Source organism: Dermacentor albipictus, chromosome 1 (genome assembly GCF_038994185.2).
Source record: "Dermacentor albipictus isolate Rhodes 1998 colony chromosome 1, USDA_Dalb.pri_finalv2, whole genome shotgun sequence".
Lineage (NCBI taxonomy): Eukaryota > Metazoa > Arthropoda > Arachnida > Ixodida > Ixodidae > Dermacentor > Dermacentor albipictus.
The window spans coordinates 507,149,039-507,166,277 of NC_091821.1; the positions used below are offsets into that span (position 1 = coordinate 507,149,039).

Genomic DNA, 17,239 nt, shown 5'->3' on the forward strand with positions numbered 1-17,239 from the left:
CCAGTTCACATCTCATTTACTACATGCACTCGGATGCACAACAGTACAAATGAAGCATAACTAAGTGAGAATGTTCACCAGAACATTGTCACAATCCAATGTGAATTAGTGACTGACCCATGTGTATTTATAGAGGCAGGCATTACACTCGTGAGCCTTAGAAGTTTCAGAGCATGAATTCAGAGCAGTAGGCGCACCCAGATTTTGGACTAAGTACCACATGCATGTGTCCTTGTTGCCAACACACATTAGTTATTTTGGTGTCAAGATAAAATCAACATTACATTGAAATAATTCACAAAAACCACACTTTCATCCTCACGAACACAGCACAGTACCACCTGTATAGTTTTTCTTTGGTACTGAAAACATTAAACTAACGCATTTTATTTAGTGAAAAGGCCGCTAAAGAATAAAATTACTGAACAAATCTTATAGGGTAATACCATACATATTGCCATAACTTCTTATGGCTATGCATAAGAGAGTTTCCACGGCATTACAGTGTTAAGTACGCTAATAATATCCCACCATATCTCGGCACGCATCACCATGAGCAAACTGAACAAACATAACCATGAGTTTCGTACTTGTAGTTATTTGTGGATGAGAGCAAAAAGCCAGCCTAGAGTTCGCATTTTCCTATTCTAATGAAATTGTCTGTACTTTTTCAAATGTTTCCATTAGCGACATAATGAATGCATAAATTTTATCAACCACTGTTTTGCCCAGTGAAATGTAGTCGTGCTTCAAACGCACGACTATGATTGATGCCACTGCTCATTGGTTTGGAATTGCCTTTCAGCCTCGCCTTCGCGACTGTGAATTGACCTTAGTTAGGGCGCGTCAGCTCTGCGAGGCAATCGGACCGTCTGCTTGGCCATCCTGTGTAGATGTCGCCTCCAGCTAAAAAGTGGAAAGTTTTCACTCTACAAGGTAACGCTGCAGTTTTGCTCAGGTTGAAAAGAGCGGGAAGAAGACGGAGGTCGCTGACAAATTTGGAACTGCGTGCAGCCCGTTGTCTACAATTTCGCAAAACAAGGCCTCCATTCTCAGTGCCCTTGAAAATGGTTGATGAGGAGTAGCTCCGAAACGTGCGCTTGTTCTTCTTCCACACCAAACTGCACTTCCGTGGTGCAGCCGCTCAACCAAGGCGTCATTTGCAGCGTCAAGTACACCTACAGAGAAAGGCTAATTCAGGGTCTGCTGCTGAACCTCCTGGTCAAATGCCCCACTGACGTGGGCTTGTTCATGGCGATAGAGATGGTGGGTGCCGCATGGCTTGCGACATGTCTGGCCCTGGTTACAAATTTTTTTGAGCATGCTTGCTTCATTGCCATGAAGCGGGCATCATGCGCTGATCCAGCGGCACCGGAGGAATGCTTGCCCGAAGACAAACTTGATAACAGTGCTGCCTATGCTGACCAGTGCACGTGGCAAACCTTATGCCATGGAAAGTTCCAGATGGCATCAGCATTGATGAATTTGTTTATACGGATGAAGATGTGCATGAGAAGATGAGCGACGAGGTCATGATAAGTAGTGTGTGCGAAGCTGACGACACCAAGGACCACTAAGGACCAAAACATCAAGAGAAGATGAACCCGTAAGACGTGTTAGAGGCCTTCGACACAATTTGTTCATTTTTTGGTGAGCATGATGACAACGTGGCAATGTACCACTTTTTGCAATGTAAAGGCAGAGCTGTCAAGTTGCTGCAAGGCAAGGCTTGGCATGACCGACTTAGCTTACCGACTTTTGACAATAAATTTTTGTTTTGCAAGCCATTTCCCTGTCTTTTTTTCTCATTCTTGCGCCAATGAAATTTCCACAAAAGCGATTTTTTTTTTTTGCTTTCTCCAGCGAATTTGATATTTTGGGTTCCATTGTACTAGACTCGCGGACATTCACTTACATTTACATGTCTACTCAAAATCCCCCTCGCTGAATTTTCTTAGTACTCACATTAACTCTTTCCCTACCATGGGGAAAATAAGTGTTTTTTGTAGGTTACGCCAGATGTTTTTTTGTGAAGGAACTACTGCACTCAGTATTTTATGTAATACATAAACAAAAAGCAGAATGGATGCACTTTTCACGTATTAAAATTTTAGTAACAAGATATTTTATAAAAAAGATAAAAGTTGCCAGAATCAAGATTGTGGGATAAAACTGAACAAAGTTTGTGAAGGCACATTTGTATCTACTAAGAAAAATATGTAAAAAAATTATGAGATGTACAAAATGTATTTCCGTTTAATAGGCACTATCTCCGAAAAAAATCAAAATTTTTCATTGAACAGGTATTCCACTACAAAAATTAAACTGCAAGCTCTACTGTTGAGCGTGCCAGGCTGCGGCCGCTGATGTTCCCGCGTTTGTCGTCGTCGCTCTCAGTCTACGTCCGACGAAAAAGCAGCATGCTCAGACTAGCTGCTGCTCGATCCATCGATAAAATCGGCCATAGACACAGCGACGACATATGCAACCTTTAGAAGTGCGCACCACTCCCAGAAGCAGTCATTTTTGCTTTCTACTTTGACAATCGCAAAACTTCGGAGCGCATTCAAAAATTATTGCCTGGCATGAAAAAATCAAACTGCTTGGAAAACAAAAATATAGTTCTCCTTCACGTCCGATAGTGCAGTGTGTCCGTGAGTGGCACGGAAATGTCTCGAAAGCAGCATTTCAAAACATTATTGGTGGGCTGACTATGGCAAATGGACAAAGTATGGAAAGAGTTAACCACCCTCACTCCTGTTAATACCAAGTCCACTGAAACTCATTGGCACTCACTCCTATTCATACCCGCATCCACATCGCACGCTTCATCTCTTACTGATGCTCCATTTCACATCTGTGAAATTGTCAAGCATGGGTCACTGCACCCGTGAGTGAATATGCCAACCTATGCCAATGAGCATGTGCTGCTGCTGACCACCCCCCACAGGTATCGGAGGCCCTCCTGCGAGAGTGTCGCCGTGACAACCGTGTGTACCGGGAGCGGGCAGTCTGCTACCTTGCTCAACTGCTGGATGCTCAACAGCTGGATCGGTTTGGACCCCTCTTGGACATCCTTGAGGGACCACTTCTCAAGGTCAGCCTTCTCTTGTGATCCGCGTGAGTGCAATATTGTGCGTACGTTGTCTAATCATGTTGCTTTTGTTTTTTCTGCAGTTTTCCATCAGTCTGTAAGGAAAACTTCTGTACATCGATGATAATATATTACAGCCTTCTTCCATTAATTTGACCTTTACGGCACCGATGGAATTGATCGAATCATCCAGCAGGTCATATTAAACAAGATGCCTAAGAAGAAACACCAAAATGTGCCACTGATTATTTTGGCTATACTTGCTCAATTCTAATACACCCCCGGAACAAATGGGCACCCACTTTCTGTGCATTCAAAGCAGAAAATGAACATGGAAGAAAAGCTCCTAAAAAAGTCTAAATTCGACGCATGCCTGATTTTTTAGCAAGAAAAATGGGCAAGGGTCTAGGAAGTGTTGCACAATGGTGGCCTATTTCCGAAAGTCAGTTTCTCTGCATGGTTTTCAGTCAGCTTTTGTCACAATACTATGGTGCTATGCGGTAAAGCATACAAATGCTGCAGAGGCGTTTAGTTTCGTATCCTATTGCACAGCACAGGCAATTTCTAGCCCAATTTTCACGCAAAAAAAAAGCAGTGAATTGGAATCGGTTAATAACATAATGAAACATTGTGAGCTACGGTTATTGTATGAAAACCTGAAAATATGCATTTTCGATGGGAGATGACGTGTGTTCACTGTCCCCTAAGCTCCACTGAGATGGACACTAGAGGGGTCGCCATTGTGGTCACCACAGATGTGTGCTTGCTGACTGGTCAAATTCAAATAATCCAGGGAAGGCAACAATGGGAGACATGTTCAGAATGGCAGCAATGAATAATGAAGTGGAACTTCAGCAATAGTTCGGAAATCATGAATAAATGTGTGCGTAGTGGGTAGCCAGCGTTTATATTCTGTATACATTATTGACAACATCGTCTGTGGTTTTAGCAGGTATAGTCACATGCCCAATGTGTGTAAATATGCATTTTCGATGGGAGATGACGTGTGTTCACTGTCCCCTAAGCTCCACTTTTTGCAAAGATTTTGAAAAACATAAATGGTGCTATTTCATAACTAAATGCAGTACATTGTGCTTTGCAGTGTGATGCAGGTCAACTGTTGTTTCTACTTCCTACTTTCTGCTATACCATTTGCCACAAGCTATATTAGAACCTTGTTCATACTTTTTGGAAAAACTGCAAGAAGAAATCGTACTAACCAGGAAAACGGTTTGATCCAAACTCACTCAGTTGGCAGGCTCAGTTGTATTTGACATCTATATACGACCAAGTGTAGCATGAATCATTGTGGCTTGAGACGTGCATTGTCGTTTTTGTGACTTCGGCAAGCTTACGTTTGTGCTCCTGAAATTCAGCCTGGGTCAACAGCTTCTTCAAGCAGGGCATTTTGGCAGGCAGTTCTGACACACCCATTTAGCGCGAATTGCTGCGGCATGAGACATCGACATGCGTTCGAGCTGGTGGGGCACAAAAGGCCCAAGACGTATGTTGTCATTTAATGAAGCCGAATTAACGGAAGCCTACTTTTCTGCAGCTGCTTTATGGCCATCTGTGTATCAACAGAGCATACGAACCTTGAGATCAGCTGTTAAAAGTTTTTGGAACTAATACACTTTGTTCTCATGCTGTAAAGCTGCAGTACACAGCACAAAAACCACCACATGACAAAGTAAATAAGGACCGGGGCTAGAAAGTACTGTTCTCCTGTCAGAGAAGCACTTTGTGAACACCTCATAATACTTCAATTGACGTTTTGAATTAATATTTTCATTGTTTAGAACATGCAGTGATGGCAGTGTTGACTTAGTACCATTTCTTAATGCATCATGTGAAGCGCCCATTCAAACAGCGCTTGCTCTTAGGAAGTGGTGAGACAGAAAGGTTGGTGCTTTAATGTGATTGCAAGCAGTCTGTCATTGCTCACAGGCCTACAACATTGGATAGGTAGATAAAAGGCCCGGAATCAAATGAACAACCTTATAGAACAGTGTCCCAGCATCCCCTTTCAGAGATACGATGTTGATCATGAGCCTCCTGTGTGCTAAGACAAGACTTTCTTGATTTTATCACCGGTGCCATGAGGCACCGATATGTGGCCCGCTGCTGACACGATCTTGGTCTGAAAATTAAAACTTCAACCATCAAGGCCAGAAGGCTCACTTGCACCAGCAACATTCTTCCTTAACAGTGTTCTACGGCAGCAGAATCGACTCGGAATTCAACCATTTTTGGCCGCAGCTTAACTAGGCCATCCTCACACCAGCATTGCTTGCCGTGGCAATGTTCAATTTCACCACCACCACCATCATAAAGATAGCTGGTGTGATGAATGTAGGTGAGGTTGCCAGAAACGATACATTACAGATGCTTCCGCCTCCTACAGTACTGAGAAACAAAGTCCAAATGTTAATTGATGGTGTACCTGCAACGGCCTTTGTGGACACTGAAGCCTGCGTCCGTATCCCTCCCATGCCTTTCTTTCAAGAACTGCCTTGGTCATAAAGTTCATATTTTCTCAAGTTTTGTTTTTGGTGTCCCTTTGGTGTTTGTGTTGCAAATATTTTACTGGCTGAAAAAGTATTCCCAGTTGACTTTGTGATTCCTAAAGAGCATACGCATGGTGTTATTTTAAGGATTGACTTTCTGCAAGCATGCAGGCATCTGTCACATGCAGTGGGCTGTCTGTGAGCAGCATTTTGCTGCCGGGAATCGTTGATGAACAATTGCGTCAGTGAAAGACATTCACTGTTTTTGGTGAAGTGATACTTCCTTTATGGTCACTACGTATGTTCCCATCCCTACTTCTGTCTGCAGGTGCTTCATTTGAGGCCGTGGTTCATCGAATTGTGACAAGACAACTTGGTGCCTAGTTGCATTGTGTCCCTGACTAATGGAACCAAGTTGCTGTGCTCAACTAACTGTTCTGCCACATGAAGCTTGCTGTATTCGGTGACACCACTCACGGTCATCATTGATGAGATGAATTTCCCAACTTTGCAATCCACCCTTGCACCAAAAGTTTATGCTGTTGTCAGCACATCAAGTGAGCATCACGCCTTAGCACAATTACCATCGTGACATGTTTGACTTCCTCCAAGGTGCAAACCATGCCACTTTTTGCATCTACTCGCACCCTCGACTGGATCGTCACCGGCATGGTTTATCCTATCTGAAGGAAGCTTTTCAGATGTATTCCTCAGAGTGCAAGATTCTTGCTAAGCAACTGCAGCAGATACTGCAAAGAAACATCATCAAAGAGTTCTCTAGCCCGTGGGCAGTGCCTGTTATTGTTGTGAAAAAATTTGGAAGTTTTATCTAAAGAGCAAAGTATTGACAGTGATAGCAAGGTTTTCACTTTCACTTCATTACCTTAAAGACCTCTTGCGGATTATTAAATAAAGGGTGCAGACTCAAGAAATTAAATAAATGGTTATCCACGCACTTTTCGAGGGCTATCTATGTGTATATGTACGTATGTACTATGTATGTTATCATCTAACCGCTTTCCTGCCTATCTGGGTTGCTAGGTAGACGGGGGTTGAATGGTGAGCACATCGGATTGCTGTGCTGAGGTAACAGGGTTCCAAACCATCTATCAGATCAACTTGGCTCACTGAGTATGTGCCAATATGTACATACGAAGAAGCTTCATCTATTTCATACTGACATGAGTCACCATAGATGCAGACTGGGTAGACACCACTCATGAAAGAAGCTCTGAATGAATGTCTTTTGCGCCAGCTTGGGTAACTAAGTATGTGCCACCAGGAATGTGCAGCTCTACAATGACGAAAAAGATCCCTTAAATTTCTCTAATGCTGAGCGGAATTGAATGCATGTCACAAAGGTTCCTCAAAAACAGCGACCTGGTGCATTAGCAGGCCATGCCACAATTGAAGTGGGTAGGTGCCGCTTTTCAGTTAATGCCTTTCAAGCCAACACGAGCTGCACCATGAATGCACCACGTGTGTGCTGCTTTTCAGTGAGTGTCTCACCCACTTGGGTTACCGGAAATGTGCCACTGCATTGTGCAGCAACAATTCTCAACGTTCACAGGCACTGAGTCCTTGAAGCCACACGCGTACTTCTCGGCAGCACCGCTAAATGGCTCAGCGTGACCAGAAAGAAGCGTGAGAGAAGCCCAGTTGCCGCACGATGCGTGTCTTGGCGTTCGTATGCTTTGATGCACCATGCATTTCGGATGCCGCCGCAGGTTTCACACCATTTGTGCTAGTTAGTGCCGGGAGCTCTTAGGGAAGTGCGAAAGAGGAGTCCCACTCATTTCAATGGTGGCAATATGTTCTGTGGCTGTACTGACTCAATGCTAATGCATTACCGTCAACAGTCATCCGGAGATAGGCTCTGCCGAATGTTTTATTTGTGAAAGGTTCATGGTTACGTCCACGAAGGCAGATGAAGTGGTCATGGCAGCAATGTGGTAGGGAAGGCCGTTCCAGTCTGCTGCTGTGCTATTAAAGAAGTGATTATGGGAAGACAACGGTATTGTTACGAAATCTTGAACGATCCTGGACGACCCAGCTCTACCAACTGTGCGACGGAGTAGACCCTTGGCCGGTTTACGACCACAAGCAGCGGACATGGCTGATTCCGGAGAAGGCAATGATGACCCCACCTGCGGCGGACCAGACAGCAATCACGCAGGTCAGGCTGGCTACTGGACACCGCTGCGAGAGCCACCCACCTTTTCGGGGAAGACGAACGAAGACGTCAACGACAGGCTTAAACACTACAACAGACTGAGTCGCCTGGAGCACTACGAAGCAGCTCGTTAACATAGTTTTTTTTCTCGCTGGAACCGCGCTCCTCTGGTTTGAAAACCACGAGAACGTTGTGACAAGCTGGGATAATTTTGTAGAAGAATTCACCAAGTGCTTCGGGGACCCGATCTCAAAGAAAAAGAAGGCTGAGCGGACGCTTTCCCGACGAGCTCAATTACCTGGCGAAACTTGTACAATGTACATAGAGGCGGTTTTGAAATTATGTGGAATTGTCGGCACCACTATGACAGACGAAGACAAAGTAGGACATTTGCTTAAGGGAATCACTGAAGATGTTTGTAACTTTCTTATAATGAAGGAAGATCATAGTACTCTGTCTGATTTGAATAAACACTGCCGGGCATTTGAAGCGCTGAAAATGAGAAGGATTGGACCAAACTTCGGATGCTTGGACAATGTCACTACTATTGCAAGTGTGTCGGTCCCAGCCCATGACAACACCTCCTCGGTTATTCGGCAAGCGCTTGAATGCCTTAAAATTGTTGACGATGCTCATGTGTGCCATCAGTGTGCATTTGATCATCGCTCTCGTGTGCCACCGGCCACCTGGACACCTCAGAGTTACCGAGAACCTCGCAGGACCTATGCTGATCGTACGGAGATCAGCAACTTGCCACTGCAACCGACAAGTCTGGGATGCCGACAAGATGCACCACAACGATTTGTTCCGCGGGCTCTTCCCTCCTACAACCAGTCTGAGAGTATGTTTCTACCCATGTCACCGGTGTCACCTGCGACAAGCCGCGACTCCCGCATTTGCTACAGCTGCGGTGTGCCTGGACACATTGCTAGGTATTGCCACCACCGCCAGCAGCGTGCTCCACGGTTTAATTCCTACACACCCCGTGTGCCTGCTGACGAGCCCTGGCCATATCCCAGTTCCTTCCAGCGGCTGCAGCAGGGACGCGCGAACCGCAGTGACTCCCCCGTTTCCGATCGTAGCCTCACACCACCACCGACACGACAACGACGCTCTCCATAACCTCGTCGTCGCTCGTTATCACCACCACCGCTGGAAAACTAGCTGGTGCGATCGACGGGGGTGAGGCCATAATATGCATCATCTTCATCAACACCTCCTTGTGTAAAATTGTTTAAAAACAAGGTGTGTGTTTTAGTTGACAATGTGAGTGCTTTTGCTTTAGTTGACACCAGGGCGGCAGTTTCTGTTATGAGCCTGACCTTCAAAAATCGTCTTGGACAAAAAGTTATGTTTTCTTGGGATCCAAACGCTACCTTTCGTGGAGTTTGCGGGGAAATGTTACGCCCACTTGGGGGTTCTGTTTCAGTTACGATAGGGGACCAGACATTTCGAAGTAAATTTACTGTGCTTGCACGTACCACGCATGACATTATTTTAGGAATTGATTTTTTGCGTGAGTTGGGGGCAACTTTAGATTGTGGAAGTGGTGCGATTTCTCTTCGCCGCGACGCGCGAACTTCAATGATAGATAGCACCAGTGATGTCGCTGATGTTCTGTCCGTGTCACAAGATGTGTGTTTGCTCCCTCAGACTGCTATGTTTGCACCTGTCAATACTTCTCGCCCTCGCACAGGATCTTGTTGTGGTTTAGCCGAGCCCGATTATAACAATGCGCTCAAGAAAAATGTGATAGTCCCTCGCTCCCTCATTGTCACCACTTATAGTTGTACTCGTTTGTCAGGGTGTCTACCAACCGGGAAAACCGGGAATTCTCAGGGAATTTGGGCCTCTATCAGGGAAAATTAGCGGCAATTTTACTGAAAGGGTCGAAAGTCGCAGTAATGCTGGCTCGAGTAACAGACAGGAATCGTAATGAATCGTCTTTGACGCCCTGTCGTCGGCTGGAGGAATTGCTAGTGTACAGTCAAGGACTGACTTTCCGGATTCCCGATAATTTGGTCGGCTTCGCGGCACCATCACGTACCCCATAGAGTCAACGTATCGGAACGTGTGAAATTTCCGACGCAAGAACTCTTCGCCGTCCGATTTGCCGGACGTTTTCCCGTGATGGCAGGTCCGAAACGGCAATAATCAAAGGCACCACGGCTGCCGTTTTGATTACTTCGCCACCTCGAACCGGCGCTCTCGAACGCAGATCCGCTGGCAGCCGTTGTCACCACTGCGGCGACGCTAGGCCTAGCTGCTTCGACGTTCGCTATGAAACTTCTTGCCGTTTGGTGCCGAGTTTTTTATTGAAAGAATTAGCTGCTGTCAGCAATGGTATGGACTCCGCCTTTGTGATCCTCGCGATTGACATAGAAAATGCCGGTTCCTGAAAGTAACCTTCGCCTCTGTAAAGAAATGTTACTTAGTGAAGCATACACAAAAGTATTGCAGTGAAGCGTAACAAGCGTGGGAAGGGGCTATTGCCACGGAACACAGTATGTATTCCTTAATTATACACGCGTGCAGCCGGTATTTCCTGTCACATTACGAGCACCGATATGTCTAATATGTGTAGCGACAGGCCTTCAGAGCGTTTTCGAACGTGCCTGTGGCGGTTTGAGTCCCTAAGGGCAGTAAATGACATGCATTTATTTTTTTGCAACTGGCCGATTTTTCGGACGTTTTCGCGGCCCCTAGGGAGTTCGAAAAATCGGTCCTGGACTGTGCAACTGACCAATATGCTTCAAGTGGTCCTTGGGGTGAACGAGTGGCGAAAGGAGGACAAGAACAGAAATGAACTACGCATTGAGGAATAAACAGGAAAGCAAGCTTGCTGCCGCCGTTTTGAAGGAGCTTGAGCTCAAAAAATAAAGTTTTGGCTGATGCCGAGATGCAGGTGTTTCTCATCCAAACCAAAATAAACTCTTTAAAGCAGTGAAACACAACACTCGGGCGTCGTGCGCGGCTGAGAGTATGTCAGAACAGTTGAGGTTGACTTACGAGCTGTTGAGAGAGAATCTCAATTGTGACAAAGTTCGGGCCTCATACCACTGAGCTTGCGACAGTTGATAGAAATAGCTCATATTCGAAAATATTTGCTTCTATATGCATCTCTATTTTATTCATATTTGAGAATGTCCGACTCCATTGCAATGTTTTTCAGAGACACTTTATTTGCTGTGCATTTTACTAACCACTGCCTTCTATTCTCTTTTTGAATAACATAAACACTACTCAATAGTATTCAAATTGGATTAAGTCGCTTTTTTAATTTTTTTCATGTGCCTACTAGGGAGTGACAGCATCAGGCGACATGTTTTAAGCCCGTCTTGACATAAAACATAGTTCTGCATCACTCAGGGAAACTTGCAATGGCACTCAGGGAAAACCTGGAAAACTCAGGGAATTTGGAAATGTCAACTTGGTAGACACCTTGTTTGTGGACAGTGAATGTTTCAACCCAATCCATAACATTGCCGCTAGGACTTAAACTGGCAAGTTTTGATGAACAAGCCATTGTCAGCGTCGGAACAGTCGAAATGTCAACTGCCGAAAAAAGATCCAACCCCGATTCCAACCATGATAATTCTGCTGATTTCAAGTGCATGATTAACAATTCGCTGTCTTCTAGTGAGCAGTGTCTGCTTCAAGGAGCGCTCACTCGCTACGCTACAGTGTTCGATTTTGCACAAGACCAACGAGCGCGTCCCATACACCACCGGCGTCTCATATGCAACACCGCATCCATACAGGGCAAGCAACGCCAATTCGTCAGAAGCCCTACCGCGTTTCACCTTCAGAGAGAAAAGTCATCGCAGAGCAGGTCGAAGAAATGTTACAGAAAGGAGTGATCCAGGAATCATGTAGCCCTTGGGCTGCTCCTGTGATCCTAGTCAAGAAAAAAAACAACTCATGGAGATTCTGTGTGAACTATCGCCACCTAAACACCGTCACAAAGAAAGACGTGTACCCCACATCTCCACCAAAGTTGTTACGAGTGATGTTTATTTACAAGGTGAAATGAGGTCCGAGAGGGGAGCTACAGGCCAGGCCCAGCCAGCGCAGAGTACCCCGAGATCACGCGTGCCCACTCTACTTCATCTTTCTCTGCCTCAGTCGCACAGCGCTACGGCAGTATGTACACTTAGGTGAACAACATTTAGTGTAGCATTTGGACACCTCAAACAGTGTTTTAACTATATGTGGGTACAACATGTTGGCACAATGCAGCATACAAGCCACCTCCTGCTCAATAGTAGGTACAATGCCAGGGCAGCTACCAGGCGTCTCACAACGCTAATGTGATGAGGAGCGTCGCTGGTGGTGTTGCAGGCATTCCACCTTGAAGATGAGAGTGGCGGAAAACCATCAGCGCTAGTGCCCAATGAACAATGGTGGCTTGACGTGTAATGCCCATTCTGCTCAGACTAGTGCATGCACACAGCAGCATTGCAGAAACACTAGGGTGCTCACAGTGGCACAACGTTGGCGCCAGTAGTGAAAGACGAAACGCTGCCCTGGCTCTGCCACCGAGGTGGTGGAGCATAGTGTTGACAGTGCATCGTCTTCAGTGCGCATTGAGCCACACATGCACTTTCAAGTGGGGCAGCACTACAGCACCTGAACCCGCAGTGGCTGGTACTCCTGTGGGCCCCTAGGACCGCTATAACCTGGAGGGTCCGTGTGACTGCTATCACAATAAAAGGATGCTTTCTAAATTTTTTCTATTGATCAGAGGCCTCCTTTCCCCTCTGACTCCTCCTCATGTCCCCTTTCAGCAAGTTGGCCTAGGCCTCCACAGTCACTTTCCACGGTAATTCAACAACAGTCGCTGGGTTGTCATTATTTGCTATGCAAAAAATACAATATCCACATCTATACATCTACCACTGCTTGCATCACAGCTTTCTTGTTGCATATTGTTCTACGCAGTTCATTTGAAATGATGATCAGTGACCATAGTTGTCAAGTCATCACTGGCACCGTTGAAGAGTTGCTTCACATGTGTAGTTTATATTTCCAACACACTGCACCATATAGTCTTCACAGACCAGCAGTCTTGTTAAATGGATGTATTGAACTCTGATAAACGTGCTGGCCGTGTGCATCTCCTCAGACCACAAGAACTGGGATGATGTCTTCCCTTACATCGCCTATGCTCACAACATAGTGAAGCATAAAGGGCTGTAGCCAATCCTTTATGCTTCCTTTGCGTTTCCATTATGCTTCCTTCACACACTTTATGCTTCCCTACAGCCTTTTATTCTGCATGTGTGTCACTCTTTCTGTCCCTTCTTTTTTCCATTTAGTTTTCCTTGCAACAGATATACATTTCAAGCATGAACCAACTAGCCCGACATTCTGCTGGCTACAGCCCTTTCTGGCTTTGTTATCCCGAATAGCTGTAGATCTTCCTTGACACCTTCCTACTGTTTTCTATAAATACTGAAGATTCAATTGCCAAGGCCCTGTTTATTGCTGCAGAGTCACCAATCTGTGCATTGTAGCATTGCTCCAAGCAGTGATATGACACTGTCAGTTGCCAGTTTCGTTTGAAAAAAAGTTATCTTGCGTGGCTTTGGACCCGATAACACAAACACAGCTTGTGCCACAAATTATTGTCGTAGTATGTTGGCCTGTCTTGGACCATTTGAGTGACCTAACTTGCGTGGTTGTGTGCCTCTTGCCCACATGTTGGTGTTACCTTGCTAGAACTTAGCTTGTCTTAAACTTGCTTGCTAGACTTTGCTAGTCTTAAACACTGCTACCCCATCATTGAAATCCCAGCAGGCCTCGTCTGCCAAATCGGAAATATAATGCTTTGAGACAAGAGCTGAAAAAGAACAGGATGACGCTCTCTAGTGCGAGTGACAGGCCTCCACTGGTCATATGTAAAGAAGCGCGAATCAGCTAGCGCTATTTTAATGAGTTAGAATCCTGGACGGCAATAGTTTGCTGCAGCTCATACTAAGATGAGCAGAGAGGAAAGTATACAGAGCTAACGACATCAGCTCATGCTGGCCTTTGGAAGTAGCAGTCAGCTGCTAGTCTCTACACGTGTCAGCCGTTCACTTGGCGTCTTGTATGAATTTTTCTTCAGGTAGCATGTACTTCATGCATGTACTTCAGGCAGACTAAGCATGCTTGTGAGATTTAAACCTCTGTAGACTCGTAACATAGTGGCTGCCATGGGTGCATCTTTTCCTCCCTTGTGGCACAGTGCGCTGCCAGCCGAGGTGGCAACAGCGAAGGTGGTGCGGATCAGGACGAGGATGGTGAGGAGTCCTGGGACTTGGAGTCTCAGCTGCAGTTCCAGGAGGCAGCTTTTGAGGCCCTGGGTCAGGCCTGGCCCCAGCAGGCACCTGCCACCCAGGGTAAGTGCTCTCTTGATGTTGCCCATGATGTTGGCCACTGTGACGGCGCTCCACACCACAATGGAAAAATTTGTTTAACAAACAGCTGCCTGGTCTGTGACATTAAGCAATGGGGTATTAAAAGTACAATACTTCCGTTAATTTAACTCCAGTTAATTCAATTTTTTGGTTATTCCAATGTCAACTGAAGGAATAAATTCGAATAAATATGGTAATCAATAGAATGAGGGCAACACTGGACTTTAGTCAGCCAAGGAAACAGGCATGTTTCGGGAAGGGATACTCTACAATAGATCACATCCATGTCATTAATCAGGTAATCGAGAAATCCGCAGAATACAATCAGCCTCTCTATATGGCTTTCATAGATTACGAAAAGGCATTTGATCCAGCAGAAGTACCACCAGTCATAGAGGCATTACGTAATCAAGGAGTACAGACTGCTTATGTAAATATCTTGGAAAATATCTACAGAGATTCCACAGCTATCTTAATTCTACACAAGAAATGTAGGAAGATACCTAGCTACATATAAAGAAAGGGGTCAGACAAGGAGACACAATCTCTCCGATGCCATTCACTGCATGCTTGGAAGAAGTATTCAAGCTGTTAAACTGGAAAGGCTTAGGACCTAAGTAAGGATCGACGGCGAACACCTCAGCAACCTTCGGTTTGCCAATGGCATTGTGCTATTCAGCAACACTGCAGATGAGTTGCAACAAATGATTGAGGACCATAAAGGGAAGCTGAAACGGTTTTCAATTTCCATGAATTGCTGGGATTGGGAAGAACAGACCTAATAATTTACGGTTCCGAAATTTTCTTCTTCGTTTTGTTAATATATGAGGTGGAAATCGCTTTCCAAATCACCCCTGCGGACACGCCCCCATCGCTTCCCGGAGCGCCGAGTGAGGTGGTTGCCAGAGGAGAGAACCGGCGAGAGTGACGTCATTCACGGGGACCGAGCTGCCGGACCGGCGTGCTGGCATGTGCTGGCATGCCTCTTTCCGTCCTGCGCTTTACTGAACAACACTACGAGAGATCTGCCGCCGCCGCCGCTCACATTTCTTTTCTTTTGCGATTTTCGTAAACTGTTCTTTCCTTCTGTGCTGCGTGAGTGCCTACAGCCAAGGGTGCCCAACATGCCCTCGTTCTGTGCAGCAATCGGCTGCGCGAACACACGCGGGTGGGACGATGTGGTGTTTCACAGGTTCCCGAAGCACAAGAAGCTTGCAGCGCAGTGCGGTGAGGAGAGATAAGTTCATGCCGACGAAATCAACTGTGCTGTGCTCGGACCATTTCCGCGATAGCCGGATAGCCTTACGACAAATGCGGAAACGCGTTGTTGCTAGCATTGCTGTACTCCGTTTCATACATCAGGTGCAACGCTGTGGAGGCTTGAGATACTTCTTGCAGTGGCTGCGTTCGCACTTTGAAAAGTTTCGGTGTTTCTTGACCTGATTTTTGAGAAAATTTTCCATATATAAGCTCAGTTCTGAATGAAAAAAAAAAAAGAATTTACCCATAGAAACAATCCGTGTACTTATACGGCTGCTAACGCGTTCTTTTAAATCAATTTTCTTTTCGGCATTTTTTAATTGCGGCCCGTCCCGGCAGCTTCACGTGTATGCTCGCGCGAACGAACGCCGCTGGCACGCTGCGAAGCATAGACAGAAACGCGCGCAGTAATAAATTTTGGTGACCGGACTTCGTGCATAGCTTCCACAGCGTTGCACCTGAGGTATGAAATGGAGTATAGGCTCGCCTAGTGACATTCGACGTATGGTTGCAGTTATTGTGTTTACCACACGACGGTGCTAAAACTGCCTAATATCTTTATGTCAACACTAGCATGGAGCACGCATACCGATTCTTGATCGAGCCACAATCGCAAAGTCGTCAAACCATATTTTGAATATTGCAGATATAATACCTCTAGCTGGCCATCTCTGGATGTGTATAATAAGCAACTTCCATGACTGTACCTTGGAGCACTGCATGTGCGCACTTTGAAACGCGGCACTTATGTTCACGATCGTGTATCAACACTAAAAAAACCACGGGACTTTAGGCAAGCAGCGGCAAGGTGCTTGACATCGCGGAATTGCACCCATGTTTACAATCTAATGAGAAGTTTGTGCTTCGGCATTCCTCCAGCAGCAAGTTCCCAGTGACACTTTAGCGCATTTTTTCTCCCGTCATTGGAACGTGCAGCTACATTAAAAAAGAACAAAAAAATATACATACGTAATAGCTAAGTTTTCCAACGCGCGAGAAGGTGCACACATCGCTCTCACTGTTGGCACACTCAACATCGTCGTTGCCGCCATCGTTTTCTGTATCGGCTGTCGGTTCGAACACGTACGGCGAAAATACAAGCTGTCCGAGACAGCGAGAACATTCCATAATGCTTACAACTCAGCCATGAAGCCAGAACAGAACAGCGTGCTACGCTCTGAAACGGCGGCGCCGACCAGTGACTGCCGCGAATGACGTCACAGCGGCCCCGACCAATCACGGACAACAGCGGCATTCGCACGATGCCCTGAGGCGCTGGTGCGCGTTTTCTTGAAAAAACAGCCGCTTGCATTTTTTTCCGCCCTTCTTGGACCAGATATTCGTGTCCAGGGGACTCAAAACAGTAGAATGCCGCAGAGAACTCATTTTTTTCGAAAAGTGTTTCAGCTTCCCTTTAACAGAGAGAGTGTAAGAGTGGGGTTGAAGATTAATATGCAGAAGACAAAGATAATGATGAATAACCAGGCAAGGAAACAAGAGTTCAGGATCGCCATTCAGCCTCTAGAGTCTGTGAAGGAGCACATTTACCTTGGTCAACTAATCACAGGGAACCTTGATCATAAGAAGGAAATTTATAGAAGAATAAAAATGGGTTGGATCTCATACGGCAGACATTCTCAGCTCCTGACTGGAAGCTTACCATTATCATTGAAAAGGAAAGTGTACAATGAGTGCATTTTACCGGTGGTGACACATGGGGCAGAGACTTGGACACTGACAAAGAGGCTTGAGAACAAGTTAGGGACCACGCAAAGAGCAATGGAAAGAAGAATGCTAGGCATAA

The 17,239-nt window shown here is 45.8% G+C and overlaps 1 protein-coding gene across 2 annotated transcripts in view; it reads left to right on the plus strand.

Annotated features, from left to right (window-relative positions):
- The window catches only part of LOC135907568 (proteasome adapter and scaffold protein ECM29), a 505,292-nt gene that overhangs the window by 470,323 nt on the left and 17,730 nt on the right, over positions 1-17,239 (plus strand). For both annotated transcript variants that reach the window (XM_065439250.1, XM_065439249.1), the window contains exons 41-42: positions 2,951-3,097; positions 14,004-14,157. In XM_065439250.1, coding sequence (XP_065295322.1) covers positions 2,951-3,097; positions 14,004-14,157 — 301 coding nt within the window. The remainder of the gene's footprint in view (positions 1-2,950; positions 3,098-14,003; positions 14,158-17,239) is intronic.